Source organism: Egretta garzetta, unplaced genomic scaffold (genome assembly GCF_000687185.1).
Source record: "Egretta garzetta isolate BGI_Z169 unplaced genomic scaffold, ASM68718v1 scaffold39, whole genome shotgun sequence".
In the NCBI taxonomy this organism is placed as follows: Eukaryota; Metazoa; Chordata; class Aves; order Pelecaniformes; family Ardeidae; genus Egretta; species Egretta garzetta.
In genome coordinates, this window is record NW_009260945.1 from 1,872,565 (window position 1) to 1,890,923 (window position 18,359).

At 39.8% G+C, this 18,359-nt stretch overlaps 1 protein-coding gene across 1 annotated transcript in view; it reads left to right on the forward strand.

Moving 5' to 3' along the window:
- CDYL2 (chromodomain Y like 2) overlaps positions 1–18,359 on the forward strand; it is a 59,535-nt gene that overhangs the window by 21,389 nt on the left and 19,787 nt on the right. The window contains exon 3 of the mRNA XM_009647200.2: positions 11,716–12,310. Within this exon, the coding sequence (XP_009645495.1) occupies positions 11,716–12,310 (595 nt within the window). The remainder of the gene's footprint in view (positions 1–11,715; positions 12,311–18,359) is intronic.

Here is an 18,359-nt window from a genome sequence, read left to right on the forward strand (position 1 = left end):
GACTAATCAGGTGTGAGATTCATAAGAGTCTCTAACAACTTATTAGCCATTTGTTAGAACTCCTTTTTGTAATTTCATAAACCATTTGCAGGTGGGATCTTAGTATTAAATGTGACCCAGAGGTTTCTTATACTGAAGTGTGAATTTAAGCTTCCATTCCTAAAGTATCTGGAAAACAATATGGGTGTTGGAGCACCAATGTATGTTGGTCTCTTCACTAACCCTCAATTAATAACAAGCAGACAGCTGCAGCCTTCCACAGCTTCAGTCTGTGACTGGCATAGTGCCATGGAGAGAACATACACTAGTCTAATCCCAGTGAGACAAATGTAGGGAATAAATCTCAGAAACCCTACATTTATAAAAATACAGTGCCCCATTCTACAGAGGCACATGGAACAAAGCCCTTTGGCCACATCATTGCTGTAAATGCATCCAGGAGCAGCTGAGGTATTAACACAACCGCCAAGTTAGGAATCTGACTAACAAATACGTGGAAAATTTCCTCAGTAATATATTCACTACTTACATATTCAATACTGCTTCAAGCACAGGCATTTCTAAATAGTTCCTCAGCTTCATCAGAGTTCCAGTCTCACCCTGGCACTTGATACGTCTGCATGGTCTATCAACAGAAAGAGAAGATAGCCATCAGCATGGAGGTGTGGCACATGCCTCCACGGTCGCCCTTGGAGCGATCTGGAAAACCACCAGAGAAACCCCAGTGTTGTTCCTTGGGAGCTCCCTGAAAGGGGTCATGGATTCCAGTCTATAGCAACCCCTACGGCTGGAAGCAGTGCCAACACTCAGATGAAACCCTACCATCAGGATTAATGATGGGCTAAAAGAACTCAGGACTCAATCAATTAAAACTTCCTTAGCTTGTGTGAATTACCAGGGCTGAAACAGGACCTGCTGAAGTCAAGGAACGCTGACCATCTCTTGCCAAAGTCAGCTTTCAAGAGGATCTAGGGCCTGCAGAAGGGCAGCCCATGATTGTCTCCTCCGCAGCACACCTCTCTGATGGCACCTCCTGGGGATTCTGCCATCGCCAGAGGAGTTTGACGGCAGCGTGCGGCCAGAGCCTGCCACGCAGTGTGGTGTAGTCTGTCTGACTCACTGCAGACATTTGTACAAGCACAGATGTGTTAGTGCCTTTCATCCACAGTGTAAGCAAACGTCCTCCTCACACAGAGTCCATCTAATTGCTCCAAAACACACTCTTATGGTAAATACCAATGAATATGCTTTTATGCCTTTGCAACTCCACGTTTAGAGGCCTGTCCCCACTTTTTAAATGCAGATTTCTAAGTAGCTGCAGTCTCAGACGATTTAAAATGCATCCGTCTGATGAACAGTGACAGCTTTCATAACTGCCTTTACTACTGTCTGTAAGATAGTTTGTTCCTTCCAGGCACCAGTAGGAAGTTGGTTTTGCACTGGACAGAATTCAGATCTCAAACGCAAATTAAATCTGCAGTGAAAACCAATGCAATAATTGAGGCCAGAACTTGGCCTACTGACCCTGCTCATCTGAATGCTATTTCTGAGGGGATAATGATGTATTATTCTTCCTTTTTGACAATTACTTTTTCACAGATAATTTTTGAAATTTTATGTGCCATTTTTCTGTGATGTTGCAGTGGTATCCTGGATACTTACTTGCAAAATTCTGTGCTCCTCTCATGCCATTATAGTTGCCTAAAGCATGTATCTTTATTCCTTTTTTCGGCTCTACCTTTCTTTTTGGCTCATTTCTGTATTCTGCAATCACATTAGCTTCATTTGTGTAACTAAGAAAATGAAGAATTCTACTGAATTCTGAAAGAAACCTTTGTGTTCCATGACTTTTCTTCTCTTATTATCCCACTACTTTACAAACTGCTACTTCAGCTTTTCACTCAAAGGATCGCCCCTCAACCTTCTATATAGTATAAAGTTATCTATTTTTAGCCCTTTCCTTTTAAAACCTATCCCTGTGGTATTATTCACAAAGTTGACTGTTACTACCCGTGCTGTATGGATGCTCCAAGCCAGTTGCCTCCTGTTCTAGTTTGGATACAAAGCATGAAATGGATATATGATTGATCTTCTGACATCTCCTTATCCCTGTCCAGACATTAATATAACATGGACAGAGTTCTTAATTTTCCTCTCCCTCCTGTCTCGGTGATGGGAAACAGATTACCATCCTCCTTCACATTCAGGCCTGTAAGCTGGGAATTCTTTCTGACTCGCTGCTCTGTCAAATATGTAGTGATCAGTTCAAAATACTTGCGTGTCCCTGTGTACAGTAGCTAGAAAACACATACTGTTGCTGGGGATTCTTTACACACCATACCCCAGAATTGCTATTCCACAGGTGTAGCAACCTAATACATGCTCTAATTGTCCGTTTTTCCTGTTTTCCAACACAGAGCCTTAATTTTTACCAAGCTATCATTTCAACACAGGGCATGTTCCTTGAAAACAGCTGCGGAAGTATGACATTGTCCTCTTTCACTGTAAAATTCACTTCAAAAACTTTGGTAAGGAGAGCATGTTGTACAATGGCCACTTACACTGACCAGTAGCACCTTGGGCCCCCCCACCCCCAATACGCTGTACCCTCCTGTTGTCTCTTATCTTCTCCCTGGCGCGTAAGCTTTGCAAAGCCAGCAAGCTGCCCTCGGACAATTCTCCGCAGCTCTCCCATGGAGTCGGTAAAGCCTCTCTGAACAGCTGAAGTTCATGCTCACATTGAAATCCTAAGTCCTCAGCACCTATGGAAACGACTGAGTGATGAACAGCTCCCCAAAACCTAGGCTTTCACTTCTTTGTGCTCAAGTTTACCATTTTGCTGTAAAAGGGCTAAGGAAATATTTTTCTACCTACCACACAAGAATATGTGGTTTATTTTATGACAGTCGTACCAGTAGCATTTGTAAAGCAATGAGTCACTGAGTGGTAGTACAGCAGAGTAGTTCAAATATTTATTTATACTGTATTATAGCTGAACCTTTGTATTTTTTTTAATGTGGAATCTTCACTTCTGGCAAAGCTTTGGGATGGATGTAAAAGTGTTGAACTGAATCCTGGCCTTGAGTAGAATCTGAATGAAGCCCATATGGTGGAGAAAAAGACTGAGCAAACTGTACAACAGAACATTAAAATAAGCTAGGACTGAACAAGGTAAAGGAGAACAAACTGCCAATGAACATAAAAGAAAACAGCATTAATTTTTTTCTAATGATTTCAGGTGCAGCTTTTATGTAAATTAATAATTGCTTCCTGCATTTCTGGACTTGCTTTAACGTTGGTGAAAAGCACCTTTAGTGATAGCCATATTTTTATTTTTCAACTACTGCTTACACATTTCCACATCTGTTTGGAAACATGAGTATTTTAAACAGATTCCAGACAGTTTTACTGAAAGAACTGTGATATGTTCACATAAAGACTGGTTTGCTTAGAAGTCTCTTCAAGTCCTGCTGCTGTTCCTATAAACTGATTTTAAAGTAAAAGTAAAAAACCTCATGGTTTAAATCCCAGGGATTCCTACTTTGATTTTACTTGCATCTAAGTAAATTGGGAGTAACTCTGCTGACTTGTAGCACTGTAAAGGAAGCATAGGCAGAATCAGGTCCTTACTAGGTTGTGCTGTACCCTTCTCATAAACACATTTCCCATACACGTACTCTCAGATGGTATAAAACTGGAAAATCCCACTGAATTCGGCAGAGAACATTTGAGGAAGTAGTCCACAGTATTAGAAAGCTGAGAGCCATACATCTGTCCAAATGAGCCAGCTCTTTGTACAGCTTGGCAAAATATTTTGTTTCCTTGAATTTAGATTTCTCATTCCTGTTTTAGTCGTCTCTGCTTGTCACAGGAATAGACTGTACAAGAACAGTTCTGCTTAAAGCAAACTTCATCCCTGTCTCAGTTCTCTTAGATTAGCAGCGTACGCTGTGTTTTAAATCTCACTTATGACAGTAAATAGGAACAGCATTTATTTTTTTCCTTTGTTGATCTACAAACCAGGAAAATCTCTGTTGTTTCTAAATTTAAAGTGTGCGCTACAATGTACAAAACAAATTTAGCAGTAAGTAAAAATTACCAGCTGTACTTTACTACTGAAATAAAAGTACACTTTTATCATCAAATTCAAATGTTCTAGATAGAATTCAAACAGATTCATTCTGAAATAAATTGTGTTAGGAAGTTTGTAGAGGGGGTGTTCAGAAGTAACTTCACTTTTTAACATAAAGGACATCAAGGATTTGGCATGCCCTGCTTCTTGCTTTCCTTAAGAAATATGAACACTGAAATCCAGTAAGGAACTGATTTATTGTACAAAATCAAAACGGGGATTTGAGAAATGAAATGCGTCATTATGCTTTAAAATAAATAGAAACCCCCATCATGTTCTTTGGATTCCCACATATGTTGTATGTGTTGATTAATGTTTGTAAGTGAAAGGGATTTAAACCGTTTATAGAGGAACAGGCCTAAAGAGGTCTCCCCCATGCTGCATAACAGTTCTTCTGATGACACGGGTGCATGCTTGGATGGCAAAGGAAAAAATCCTACTCCTCCTCTTAACCTACTGCTAAAGAATATCTTTATTTTTTAGTGCACTTTTCTTGCACCTTGAAAACTGTCTTGCTTTCCAAATGAAAACCTAAAATATTTTTTACAAAATGATTCAATTTAAGAATGCCCACCTGTTTGCTGTACATCCTATCAACAATAAGCCCGGGCATGTCCTGTATCATGAGCATATCCAACATGGATGGGTTTATGTGATGTAATTGCCTACAAGGACAGGGACTACACATGTTGACCAAAAAGTCCTATCCTGGTTGCTGTGTCATCTGTTAATTTTCCTTTTCCAGTCCTTTCCCAAGGGATAGTATCAGTCTATACAAAAATTCCCTCTTCCAGTGCAGGATTCTTGTGTATATTACTATTCCTTTTTGCTCCAAAACCCACAATGATTGTGGCACTTCCACCACAGGTACTGTTCACACACATACACTTAAATATCCTAATAAAAGAAAGTGATTTAGATTACATCCTTAGATTTATAGAGGGAGAGGGAAATGGCTTTAACAGACTGGGAAACTTGAGCACTGTAAGTTCTGACCAGGAGAAAACTGCAGTAAACAAAAATGGGCAAAGGGCACAAAAACGGGGTCTGTTAGTAGAGTCAGCAACAGGGACAGATGGCATCGAGGGGGGAAACACAGCCCTGGTGTGGAACTGGAGATGTGGCACCAGGGCAGTTTTCAAAAGAGCCAGAAATGAACAACTGAGAGACCAGACCAGAATTTCAGTTTCAGTGAGACTGAGTTTCAGAGAAAGGTGGGACTTCCAAGAAAAATGGCCTAAGGTCACTAGAGAGATGAGTCTACATGGAAGCTGTGGTTGGCTGTTCTTCTGCAGGCTATCAGCCAGGGCTTCATTTGATCCAAACTGGCAATAGAAGAGCCCTTACACAAAAAGGAAATCATGTTCCTTGCATAAGCACAGAGTGAGGCTTACCTTTCAGCTTCTTTATTCTAAAATATTATTCTAAAATACCTGGATGTCAGGGAAGGTAACTAACAGAGTATACTTACGCAGGCAAAATGCTGGGTCCAGAAAAGTCTTAGGAATGTGAAAACACCACTTTCAGCAGCAATTTCTAATTGCTGCATCACTACTGTAAAATAAAATTAACTTGCAGTGCGCTTCTGGTTTTCTATATAAACCCGGACCGTCAAGTCGCATAGCAGGAAGCCTCTACGGTGTTACTACCAGGAGAGGAAGATCAAAGTTGCAGGCTTGCATACAGGGAGCAGCAGGAGTTTTTACAGCATTTGTTGTAAGTCTTCATATGTATGTATTGGAGGACGCATATACCTAACGCAGTGGTTTGCAGCCATGTGTAACATGAGGCTGATAGGCTTTTTCCAGTGAAAATGCAGAACTTTTGGGATTTCCGTAGCAAGTTCTGAAAAGATTGTAGAAAATCAAGAATCCATACGCTTGAAAAGAGAAAAAGGGGAGAGAATAAAAAGCAGTGTCTTCTTGACATTAACAGGGTGTTCAGTGAACTTCCTGGGAAGATGTCATTTGATGTTTTGCCTGTGAATAATTCAGATGAGGAATGTCTTCCCTTTCATCTTTATGACTATCTAGCCCTTTTGCTTTCATTTTGACCTTCCAGGTATTTACTACTGGGGGGTTTCATAGCCGGCACATTGATTGGGTCTACTCTGGTTTTTAACTGTGGGTCAGATTCTGAAGAGAGACCCAGCATCCATTCCACTATTATTTTTCTAACATGAATACTGACTGCTTCAGAAGATACGGTGCCGTGAGTTTTGTACATCTGGAACAAATGTTCCAATTACCAGATTTTGAGAAATTAAATACAAATACAAGAGAAACACAAACAAGTTATAAATGCAAGCAAGCAAGAGATTTACAACTAATGAAATACATTATGTCTTAAAGCGAAGGTAACAAAAAGGAGGAAGTTAGGGCAATAATGGTTTTTTAAAAGACAGACATGTTGAATCAGATGGCCTTTATCTCTTTCAGAAATCTTACTGACTTTCTTTCCTTGGCACTTTCTCCAAATACCCTTCCAACACCCTGAGGCACAAGATGGGACAAACACCTCCAATGAAAAAAGCACATAAAACGGTAGAGTCTCGTAACACAAGTTTTTCTAGTGTGTATCATGAAATCGGCCTGGTGCTCCGTACAGTGCGCTAACAGAGACCATCTGAGCGTCACACCTTACAGTTTACATTGTTTCCATAGATATGCATGGCGAGAAGAGGAGATGGCATGTACTTATTTTGGAAATCAAGTAGGTAACGCAATCTTCCAAACCTTTCTGGAAGTTTACTGATCTCCTGGAAGGTGTTTTCTGGGAACATAAGGGGGTTTGTTTATGCTCTTTGGAGCTCCTGTGAACTATGAGATGATCATACTCTGCTCCGACTTTGCAGTTATATCTGTAGAAATAATTCAGTAGGAATTACCTTTTTTTAACTTAGCCTAGTTTTTGTTTTTGTTTTTGTTTTTGATAAGTGGACAATAATTCTGCGCTGTTAAATGAGGGATTTTGACCCTGAATCTTCTGTGAAGGAAGATGCGTTGTGTGTTGTATTCTGCGTATATAAGCACTTGATCCCTAGATCACAGCACTAAGTTTGTGATGCTCTATATATTTGTACTGTAATTGATTAGTATTTTTTTATTTCACATTTAGAATACAATTTTTTAAAGGCTTTTATTTATGACTTTCATCCTAGTTTGTGCAGCTGTGTATAGAGCTAGGTTTAAGGCTAGTTGGAAGCGAAAAAATGTGTTGCAAATACATTTGCCCAGGTGCCATGGTCTCATTCTATTTGTTCTCTTGAAACATATTTATGGGGTAACATATCAGCACCTCAATTCATCCAGAATTAGCCAGGAGGGGCAGGGAGAGAGAGAGAATCCAGGCAAGTAACAGTATTTGTCAGTTCTAGCATTCTCTTAACTGTGATACCCCTGCAAACTTTGTTTGCAGTCATTTCACTTTTATTAAAATTAACTAATTAGTTTTCCAACCCAAATATAGTGAGTTCAAGGATTTGGCAAACTGTAACTCCCAAAGTCACTTTGGGGAAGATGTTACTCAGTTCTCATTAAAGACAGAACTGAGGAGGAAAATATTCAAGGATTTGGCAAACTGTAACTCCCAAGGTCACTTTGGGGAAGATGTTAGTTCTCATTAAAGACAGAACTGAGGAGGAAAATGGAAAATCAGACATTGAAGCCATGGATGTTTTCTGCGTATGCTCAGAACTGTGTTTTGCTTATGCTAGGGAAGGAATGAAAGTATTATTTCTATTAATCACTAGCTGTCACAGAATTATTTCTCATTAAGAAAACTCTTACGAATTTGTGTAACCTTAAGTAAATGCAAAGAGATTATTACTTTATATACTACCTGTTAAAAAAAATACACATCATTAAAAAAACAAAATCGTGATGTTTGTTATTACTGTGGACTGTGAATAGCAGGAAAATGGGACGGGTGTGAAGGAACACAGTGGCACTTGGAAGGGGATAAATCACAGAATCACAGACTGGCAAGGGTTGGAAGGGACCTCGGGAGATCATCTAGTCCAACCCCCCTGCTAAAGCAGGCTCTCCTAGAGCATTCTACACAGGACTTCGTCCAGGCGGGCTTTGAATATCTGCAGAGAAGGAGACTCCACAGCCCCCCTGGGCAATATCAGTGAAGAACTTAAAGCCCTGAGAAAGAAAAGGGACAGTGTTGAGTGGTCAAGTATGTTCGATGCTACCCTCAAATGCATTCAGTAATGAACAGCGAGGCAATGATGCGGACGAGGCAAACACCTACTCGGGCTGTTTATGCATCATTAGTCAAGCCAGTGGGTCTGATGGCTGAACCAAAAAACTCAAGGAAAACAACTAATTTTGGATCAACCACATGTTTTTCATTTTCTCCCCAGCAAAACAATAAACTGAGAAGGGGGTTGACCAGAAACAAAACATTTTGTCTTCAGTTTATTTAGTCCCTCTTTATTTTAGTTCTGTTAGTTAAATTGGAAGTGAAATGTTGATAGTTTTGTTCTGAAAATGCTGTAATGAAATGCTTAGTCTTTCCCAAATACGTTTGTTTTCTGAATGTTTTTTCTGAAACCATTTATTAAATTGGACCCAACTTCATAAATACTTTTATTCTTCCTTCTCGATGTGTTGAACTGGTTAATAACATTCTCCTTTGCCAGTATTTTGTTTCCCAGGAACAAAGACCACTCATGTTTTCTTCTTTTATCCTCTTAATTGAAATGCATAATGCCTCATCACCAAAATACTTGAGTGTTTTCTGTATTAAAAAATGCTCTCCACGAAACCTCTTCCCTTCACTTTTCCTCCTTGTAGTAGAGCAACAATGTGAAAATGAGAAATTGGTATAGTTAAATGTAAAGATATGTGCATAAGTGAAAAAAGGTGAGGTTGGAGAGATTTTTCTTGTATGTGATTCTGAAAATGGCAAGGTATTTGTCCGACCTTTCTGAGGTTCTTCCTTCAGTGAGCAAGTGGGGTGTAATCCCTCGAAATGAAGAAGTTACTCCGAGGTAGCATCAACCTGATACAGAGTTTGTGTTCCAAGTGCAAACTCCTGAATTAAAAAAGGAGGGGAATGCGAGTATTGTTCAGCTAGTACAGACAGAATAGCTCTAAACCAAATTCTCTACAGTAATGATAGCTGTGGTCTACTGAGTTTAGCAGCAATTTAATTTTTTCTGCGGGACATAGATATATAGAGATATATATGTATGTTTTGCTCCTTGGTATAGTGAGCTGCAGTAATTAAAGTAACAAATCCACAGACAACCACAGGCCACTACAGAGTTCCACAGTTTGATGTACAGTCTTTCTGGCTAGTCCCAGATAGGAGGATGAGAAGTATTTTAAAGCCTGGGATAATTTGGACAGCTGCTCCCTATAAAGTCAACAAGATCATAATTAGTCTATTAGTTTGACAACTGAAAGCTGCACATCCCAAATGACGACAAAAAAAAAAAAAAAAAGCCAGTTCATTTTTTTTGTGAGGACTTTGCCTCTTTTCAGACAAATGATCTCAAACTTGCCTAGGCTGAGCTTCAGTTAATTGTTTTGCCACACTGAGCAATCCTGAAGGGGACTGCGCTAAATTCAGAGTGAAGAGGATGCCTGGCTGTGTTTCTGCGGTGATTCTATGCAGATATTTGATAAGACAGAGCACAGCAACGAGCTGTTTGGGATGCTGCAGTTGAGTGCCCTGGAGATGGAGGAAAGCTGTCCACTATGACTCAGACACAGATATCTTAGCACAGTTCCCATGTAAATGAATTGAGATAGAAGTATAATGTTTAGTTGCTAATTACATTTAGACTCCTTTGGGGAACCCACCAAGATTTCTATGAATGTACAGTTCCAGCCAGTGAACAGAGAGAATTAATCCATTGGTTTGCTCTAACAGGGGAGCTAAAAAGAACAATTACGCTGCTGTGATTGCCCTTCTTCAAGGTTAAATTCTCCATACAGATTCCACTGTTGTTCTTCACATGAGATGATTTTTCTGTGAAGAGCAACGAAAACTATTACGTTAGCTAGCCACTTACTTATTTTTCTAAATTAACAATAGTGTGTTTGGTTAACAATAATGATTTTTTTTTTCATTAGTGGCATCTTTATCCCTCATAAGCCACATTTTTAAAAACTAATGAAAGAAGAGAAATAATCAGAAAATAAAACTTGGGAAACTTCAAAAGGTTTTTTCATCATAACCCGATTTTCCAGCAGTGACTTTTCATGGCAGATGTTTGTCTAAAAAAGCCTGTTTGTTCTAAAAGCCCTCCATATCTTCCCAACGTTACCTATTCTAATGCCTAATTCTTACTATCGTTACAACATTTTTCCTAATGACTTGATCTGAATTTCACTTGATGCAATTTAAACCCATGACCTGCTGTCCACTGATTGTGCTTGGGTTTTCATACGCACTCTCCCTCTCGTTGAGAACTTGCCAGTGCTGAGAGCGCACAGATTTCTTCAGTTGTACAGCCCCTTTTCCACAACAGCATGGTACTGTTAATTCACATTCAGCTTGCAGGCCGAATATAGTCCCTTATCCCTTGGTGCAGAAACGTTCCTTAAGCTGACATAAACTTCTCTAGCATAGGTTCATGAAATTCATTACTTCTACTTAAGAATCCTGACTTTTGCTTTTATTTATTAAGATGCCTTTCATTTGCTTTTTTATTTAAATTAGTGCACTCACAAATTTTGTGTATTTACTAAAATATTGCATCCATAAAAATACAAATTTTTTATAACTTGGAAGCAGCAAAGTGGATGTACACTACTGCAAATATATCTGTGGTGCAAAATATTGTAATTTGTTATAATCAGTTCTCCATTCAAGATCGTTTCAAGACACGAAGAAGTATGGGGATGTTTATGGGGGCATAATGCATGTGTGGATTCAGGAGAATGATCAGTAACTTGACAATATAGCAAAATATGCTTTATTTAGCTCTTTATAACAAGAAGTAGCTGAGGAGTGTAGCAATAATACTCTTGTTTTACAACCAGATTTTCAAAGAAATCATGCTTTCAATAATGATATTCATGCGCTCTCTTGTTTTTTCACATCACGGCTATTGCAGGTTCCCAGATCAGATTTGATCAGGTGTTCGTGTCTCTTCTTAATGTTTTCAGAAGGGGAAATGGCCTTGCAGTCAAAATATCACTGGGGCTACTGCATTCCTCTCCTGTATTATACAGCCAGGTCTGTTCGTGGGAATTCTTTGTCAAACAGAACCATGTAACACTGATTTCTAAACGTTATGTCAAGCTGTTTATACTCACACCAGGTAGGTTCTCATCAGCAGTCAGCATGGTCTATATAGGATCCAAAGGGAATATAGTGTTGGACTGCATCCTATGAAAATAAGGTAAATTTACATCTGTCAAATAGGTTGCTACATTTTGGCTAGCCTGGGTGGCTTTCTGTGTCAGTTCATGTTTTAGGCACTGCATTTTAGGAGAATCTCATGAGTACTAAGATGCCTTTACAATGTCAAGGAGGCCTTCCTAGCTGCAAATGAAGAACATCGTTTGCATGACCAAACTAGTTTTCTTTCTAATACGATACTTTTTTGGTTTTTCTTTTAGGTGGAGAGGATTGTAGACAAAAGGAAGAACAAGAAGGGCAAATGGGAATATCTCATCAGGTGGAAAGGCTATGGAAGCAATGAAGACACCTGGGAACCTGAACATCATCTACTACATTGTGAGGAATTTATTGATGAGTTCAATGGACTACATGTTACCAGAGAAAAGCGATCAAGACATGGGAAACAGGCCAGCGCTCCAAAATTTTTACGGGAAAGCCGAGGGTCATCTGTTGAGAAAATATCACATAGACCTTCTGAATCTGGGAAGTCTAAAGGGTCAACACACAAAAGGAAGAGAATTAATCCATCTCTTCAAAAACAGAAAAGAGGATACGCAGCAAAGCCAGCATCTGCTAATGACAGGGCTGCTAAAACTGTGACTTACCGAACTACTCCCAGCGGTTTACAGATCATGCCACTGAAAAAGCCACACAATGGTCTGCAGAATGGAGATGGCAGTCACGAAAAAGATTCTAGACATTTTGGGAATGGCTCACAACAGCAAAATATGGATTTAAATGATCATGAAGGAGAACAAAATTTGCCCAGCGTGTTGGAAGTTAGTAATGATTCACCTGTTGTGAATGGAATTGGTATGTGATTTAAAAAACTACAGTCTTTTGGGGTGGGGGGGGTGGGGGTAATTGCAGCAACTGCAAACAGAGAGTCCACTCTTGGAAAAATCATTGTCGTGCTACACAAGGGAGATGGTGAGAAGCACATAAACATGTTTCACGCTCTTTCCCCATATATTATACTATTTTTTTATCAGCTGGCTTCTTTCTTTCCCACGGAGGGACATGAAGCAATGTGGGCTTTGTTACATGCCTTTGCGGTGTAAACTTCTTGTGGGGAAATGATGACAAGGCACAGAGTAGGAATGAGAATGGAGGTGTGTATAATACCGCAGCTTTGGGTTTGTGTATCACCGAGTAACAAATCACTTCTCGGTTACGTGTGCACGGATCCAATGGACTAGAAAGATCAGGATTATTTTAGAAACAGAACTAATACCGCTCTTGCTAAAGTATCCTGGTAAGTATGGTTGAATATCGTTCAAGGTCCTCAGTATTAATGCTTGTCATATTCAGGAGTGCTCAGAACTGCCAGGTCCTTGTCTCTGTCAGTGACTGGATACATCAGAAGTGGAAAGACGTGCTTTATGGGAAGGTGCAAACAGCCTTGAAGTGAATGAGAAGAAATAGGAAAAATTTCTTTCAAATCCTCATAGTTACTGACTGGCTTAGTTCTCAAAGAATAAAGGTTTATGTTCTCGATAAATACTATGCAGTCTAATGCAACTAAGTAGCTTCTCATTATCTGTATGTGTCCAATCTTTTTTTTTTTTTTTTTTTTTTTTTTTAATCCTACCAAACTTAAAGCCTCGGTTGTGCTTTGTAGCAGTAATTTCCAGGAGCTAACAATGAGATGCACATTTTATTTGATCAGGTTTTTGGGTTTGGGGTTTTGTTTGGGTTTTTTTGACCTTTACTTTCATTGAATGAGCTCTTGTCCTTATATGAAAGGATAAAGAGAAAGACGTCCCGTCAATCTGTAGGCAGCCCCAGCCTTTTTACCCTTCCTACCACGTGGAAGTCTTTCCAGATTCCTGGTAGTTTTCAGTATCCTCTTGTGCCTTTGGTGTGTGGGTTTTTTTTAAATACCTTTTAAAAACAGCAGGAGCTGTTCCAAATGATTTCCTACTGCTTACTGATAGAGTGGCGATACAACCTTTTGAGAATTATTTTTTCTGCTGTTACACACTGCATAAAGGTTTTCATTGAGTGATACACAGTTGCTCTTAGGGATTTTTTCCTTGCTGGTTACAGTTAATTTAGAACACAGCTATACGTATGATTCTTTTCATTATGCATTTAATCTGCTTTACTGTTGTCAATTCACCCTTTTCTTATGACTCAGTGAAGCTCTTCAAAATCTTTCCTAGTTTTTACTCTACTTATTTTGCATTCCCGTCAAATTTTCCTCTCATATTTCTCTTCCCAGTTCATTAATACATACATTAAATAAACTAATCCTTCTGCAGGTCCTTGGGGCAGCCAACTACTAATCATTTGACATGATGAAAAGTAACCATTTGTTCCAATTATTTATTTTTATTAGCCACTTTCCGTAGCCCATGATAGCACTCATTTCTTTAACAGCTTCTTGTGAATTGCCCTGCCAAAAACTTTTCGAAAGTCAGCATAAATTATATCACCCCGCTTTCCATTTTCCACCCTCCTGGCAACCTAGCAAATGCTGCTTGGTTTGGGAAGTAGGACTGTCCTTGCCTGGTCTTACTGGTTACATCTGGTAACTGCTGGGATCTTTCAATCCAGGCATCAAGGCTCCCAGACCAGCAAAATGTGTGGTCAGCTTTAAAGGTGTAAGTAACCCAAATGATCTCAATGACACTTAAAGTTGAGAGTGCAGGCTCTTGTATTTTGCTAAGTTTGAGCTCATCTAAGATTGTTTAAAAAATTACCTGCTTCATTAAAAAGACTTGCATATCAAATTACAGATGCATATAAAGTTATTTTTCTTTGCTTTCTTACTGTTTCTAATGAAGTTTTTTTAATCATTTGTTTTATGTTATTCATTGCGGGAGGTTTGATACAAATCCACTCATTCCCATATTTTAGAGTCTTTTTTTTGTAATGAAGAACTAAAAAGCCGCAAAGAACTGTAAGGTCTTTCATTTGTCCCCCCAAGAGCTAATGAATGGCATCCACCAGCCCCTGTTTGAGTAATCCCCATAAGAGCGCTCTATTTCAGTAGAAAGCTGCTTTGCCTAAGCAGCCAGGTGTTCTGCCATGTACAGAGAGCTCCTGGCCTAATACATGCAGCTCCTTTAAAACATTTCTTTATGATGGTTTTTGCATTCTCCAAATCCATCACTTCTGTTCTGTAATTTGTTCTCCTTTCTCCCTTGCATTCTGACCTCCCTGTAGGCAAAAGGAACAGATCTTTAAATCTCTACCTGGTTCTCGTCTGAAAAACCCATACTCTGCAGCACTCCCAAGGTCAAAAACCCCTCCAGTCTTGCTCTGTGATACCCAGCACATGCATAGTGGACAAAGAGGAAAGATGAGACTAACGAAATAAGAGAGACAGAAACTGGTGAAGAAGAGTCAAAATAAAAATACTAGTTTTTTTCCCAATACTGCCCTACAAGCTTGAGAGAAGTCACGTTTCCTGATAGAGGATTTTGCATCATTTGAAATGTCAAATTGAAGAAACTTGCACTGCTCTTCAACAAGTTCAACAATTTATTGAACTCCCTCTGTGTCACACTCACAGGGAAGCAGCACGGAAGATGCCAGTGTGATTCTGCCATGTGTCCTCTTAGTATCACAAACTCATTTTAAACAGGACAGACGTCCACTAAAACTGGTCTGAAATTTTACAAATTACAAATGAAGAAAGTTTCAGAGAGAAATACCAATTTGTTGAATAACCGAAGTTTTGTTCCAAACATCTTGGGTTTCAAAACTTTCTCCAAATCTGAGCCAAGGTCCCAAGGCTTTGTCCCCTGAGACCAGGAGCAATGTGGCAGTCTGCTTGGCAGGACTCCCACACTTAGCTTGGAGGCAGCCAGCTATGCCAGAGGTTTCAGGCAGTCTGCCACAGAGTCTGGAAGTCAAAAGCCCGGCATGCCCCATCAACGCTCGCAGGGCTCCCAGGCACTGTGTGTAGAACAAAGAGGGAGCCTGGAGGACCTGGGTTTGGCTCCCAGAAGCTGTGGTTCCTGGGCAGCCCCGTGCAGAGTCCGATGAAGCAGACATTTGCGTCGGTTTTGAGATTGCCTATATGAAGCCCAAATGAATGTCAGACTCATTTCACAGTTAAGTGTAGGAGTGCACAGAAAACGTGTATAGAAAGCTATTTGAAAACTAGTCTTTGATGACTCCTTGAATGGACTTCCACCAGTCTGTGTTTGGTTTTGTGTATACATCCACTTGGGTACAAGTGTTTCCTGCTCTAACGTATAGCTAAAACTCTTACCAGTAAGCTATTTACCCCAGAAAGATGACTCTCTGCTTACAGATGTATGCACAAAATCACATACACACCTGGAACCTTGCTGAAGTCGGTACAGACCTTTCTTAACAAAACCTCTCTTCCGCCTTCTACACGTCCTGTCATACAGAGAATAGAGTCATCATTACTGACAGTTATTTAAGGGTCTGCAAATTGAAAAATACCAAAAAGCTCTTCAGGAGAACATCCACTGATGCTCCCAGAAGCTAACAATACCATTCTTTCTGATGATATTTGTTGTCTTCTGTTATCACATTTCTGTTTCTCTCCAGATATTGTAATTGAGAGTGATTGTTTTGTCAAGTTTCTTGACAGCATCAGAAAACATCCCCTTTTAATTTTCTCTTTCCCGTTTCACATCACTCTATTTCTGTACCATCTGCTGAAGAATTTTTGCTTGTCATGTATCACTAACCACTGTTTTTCTCCATTACGAAAATCTTTGTAGTCTCATGGTGTCCTTAATTTAAATACTCTCTATGAACTTAGTCACTGCTTCCTCTTGTTTTTTTAGCTTGTTCTGTTTTATTTATTCTGGAGCAATACTGGCAGTAAAAGACAACCAAATATGTTTGCTTTCTCAATTTGGATAAAAACTCATTGCTTTTAGATATCTTACAGATGCTCCCTTAGCTGGAGAAGTCTGAAATTATTAGTAAATTATCAACAGAACACTGCTTTTAAGTATGTACAGTATTAACCATTACCCACAAGAAAGACAGAAAGGAGACAGAGAAAGGCTATTGGGAAGACTGAGGAATGCCAAGCTGTTTTACTAGGGAGAGTAAGAGAGCGTGGTTTATTTCACCTAGAAAAATAAAAGCCCAAGCTCCATGATCCTTTTCATTGGGCGTAAAGGCATGCCGCTAACAAAAGGAACAGTCCAGCCCTCCATCCCATGACATCCTCATCGTTATTCCCATCCCTTTCCTTGCACTAGTTTTAGTACTCTTGAGGCTACAAGGTGAACCTGATCTGTTTGAAAATTAACCTCAGTTTTGCAGGGTGAGTTTCCAGCCAGAACAGTTCATCGGGTCAGTTCAGGTTATGGCTACCTACCTGCATGCTCAAGGATCACTACATAGGGTGGTGGCACAGAGACTGCTCCATTAAACTGGCTGTGATGAAACGCTGAGAAAAGATGCATCTGAAAATAACAGTAGCTTGAGGTGTCCTCTCCTAGTGAGTAGGAGCAGTGGAAGGAGATGGGGAGATCTGAGCCCTCTAAGGGGTTGAGTGATCTGAGACTCATTGCGATCTTTTCTCTCTTTCCTCTCCTACTCTTTTTCTGCCTCACCTTTTTAGACTACAAATTTCTAATGTGTTTTCTGCAATACCTGGTATAATGGAGCCCCAGTCTCAGGCTCAGTCTGGATCCTTTAGGTACTTCCTAGTAGCAGCAGCAGCAGTAACATCATTACGTGTTGCCCCCTTTGATGGTTGTGGAGTACTAGAGAAGATAGAGGGACGGGCAACTAAAACGAAAAGGATTACAAGAATAAAAGAGTCCTCAGTTAGGAGAGGGGGAGGCTGAGGGCATGTATGATCAAAGTTTACAAGATCATCAAGGCCTCAGATAAAGGAAATGCAGAACTGTTGTTCACTAAATCCCTCAATAGCAGAACTAGGGACCACTCACTGAAACTGGTAGAACATCAGATAAAAGCACAGATGAAAGAAAATTCTTCTCTGTGTCGTGGCTACACAACTACTCAAACTCATACCACAGGAGGCTGTGGAGACAGACAGCATCAACAGGCTCAAAAGGGGATTAGAGAAATCCATGAAAAGGTCCATGAGCAAATACTGAAGGAAACAGGAAGGATGAAACCTCTCATATTGCTATACAACACTTAGGGATGATACTAGGGGAGAGGGCTGCAGATAGTGGCCAAGCTTGCATTTTCTCCTTAAATAGCATCCTATCATCCTATGCTGCCATTCTTGGAGAAGGATTACTAGATGCACCAGTGGTCTGGGAATATCTGAAGTTCCCTGAAAAAAATATTGAAACTTCTTATAAACGTCAGTGTGTTTTTTAGGTACTCCACAAGTTCTACTGCCAACTAAAAACAAGGCAATAATTAGATTAAAATCCCACTAAAGGAAGGAATATTTTCTCCTGTTCTGTTTTTTTTCTGTACTTAGACTGAGCATCAAATACTCATTACTAAGCCAGTAAGCCACATTTAGAGGTACCTAAGGCTTCCTTAGTTAATTTGTGACATCCTTGTTTCACATGCAGTATAGATTGCTTTGAGAATGCCTCTTTTTTTGTATGTCTCAGTCATTTTTCATCATGACATATTAGGGTAGTTACCCTGTGTGCATTAAGCAGGTGCTAACTATTAACCCTCGTGCAGAGACAATCTGGGTGCTTTAGTGGCTCCAAGCAAACGTTCCATAGCTCCATCACATGCATGCAACAGACGCACAAAATTGGCCTGGTTTCACTTGAGTGTTGTCTGTGGATTTTGCTGATCATTTTCTCCTATTTATCGGGTTAAGCAAGATTATGGGGATGCACAGTAAACACTGAAACAACAATTTGCTCACTACATGTTGTTCTGTTAATCATGCCTTCCTGCAAATGACACTCTT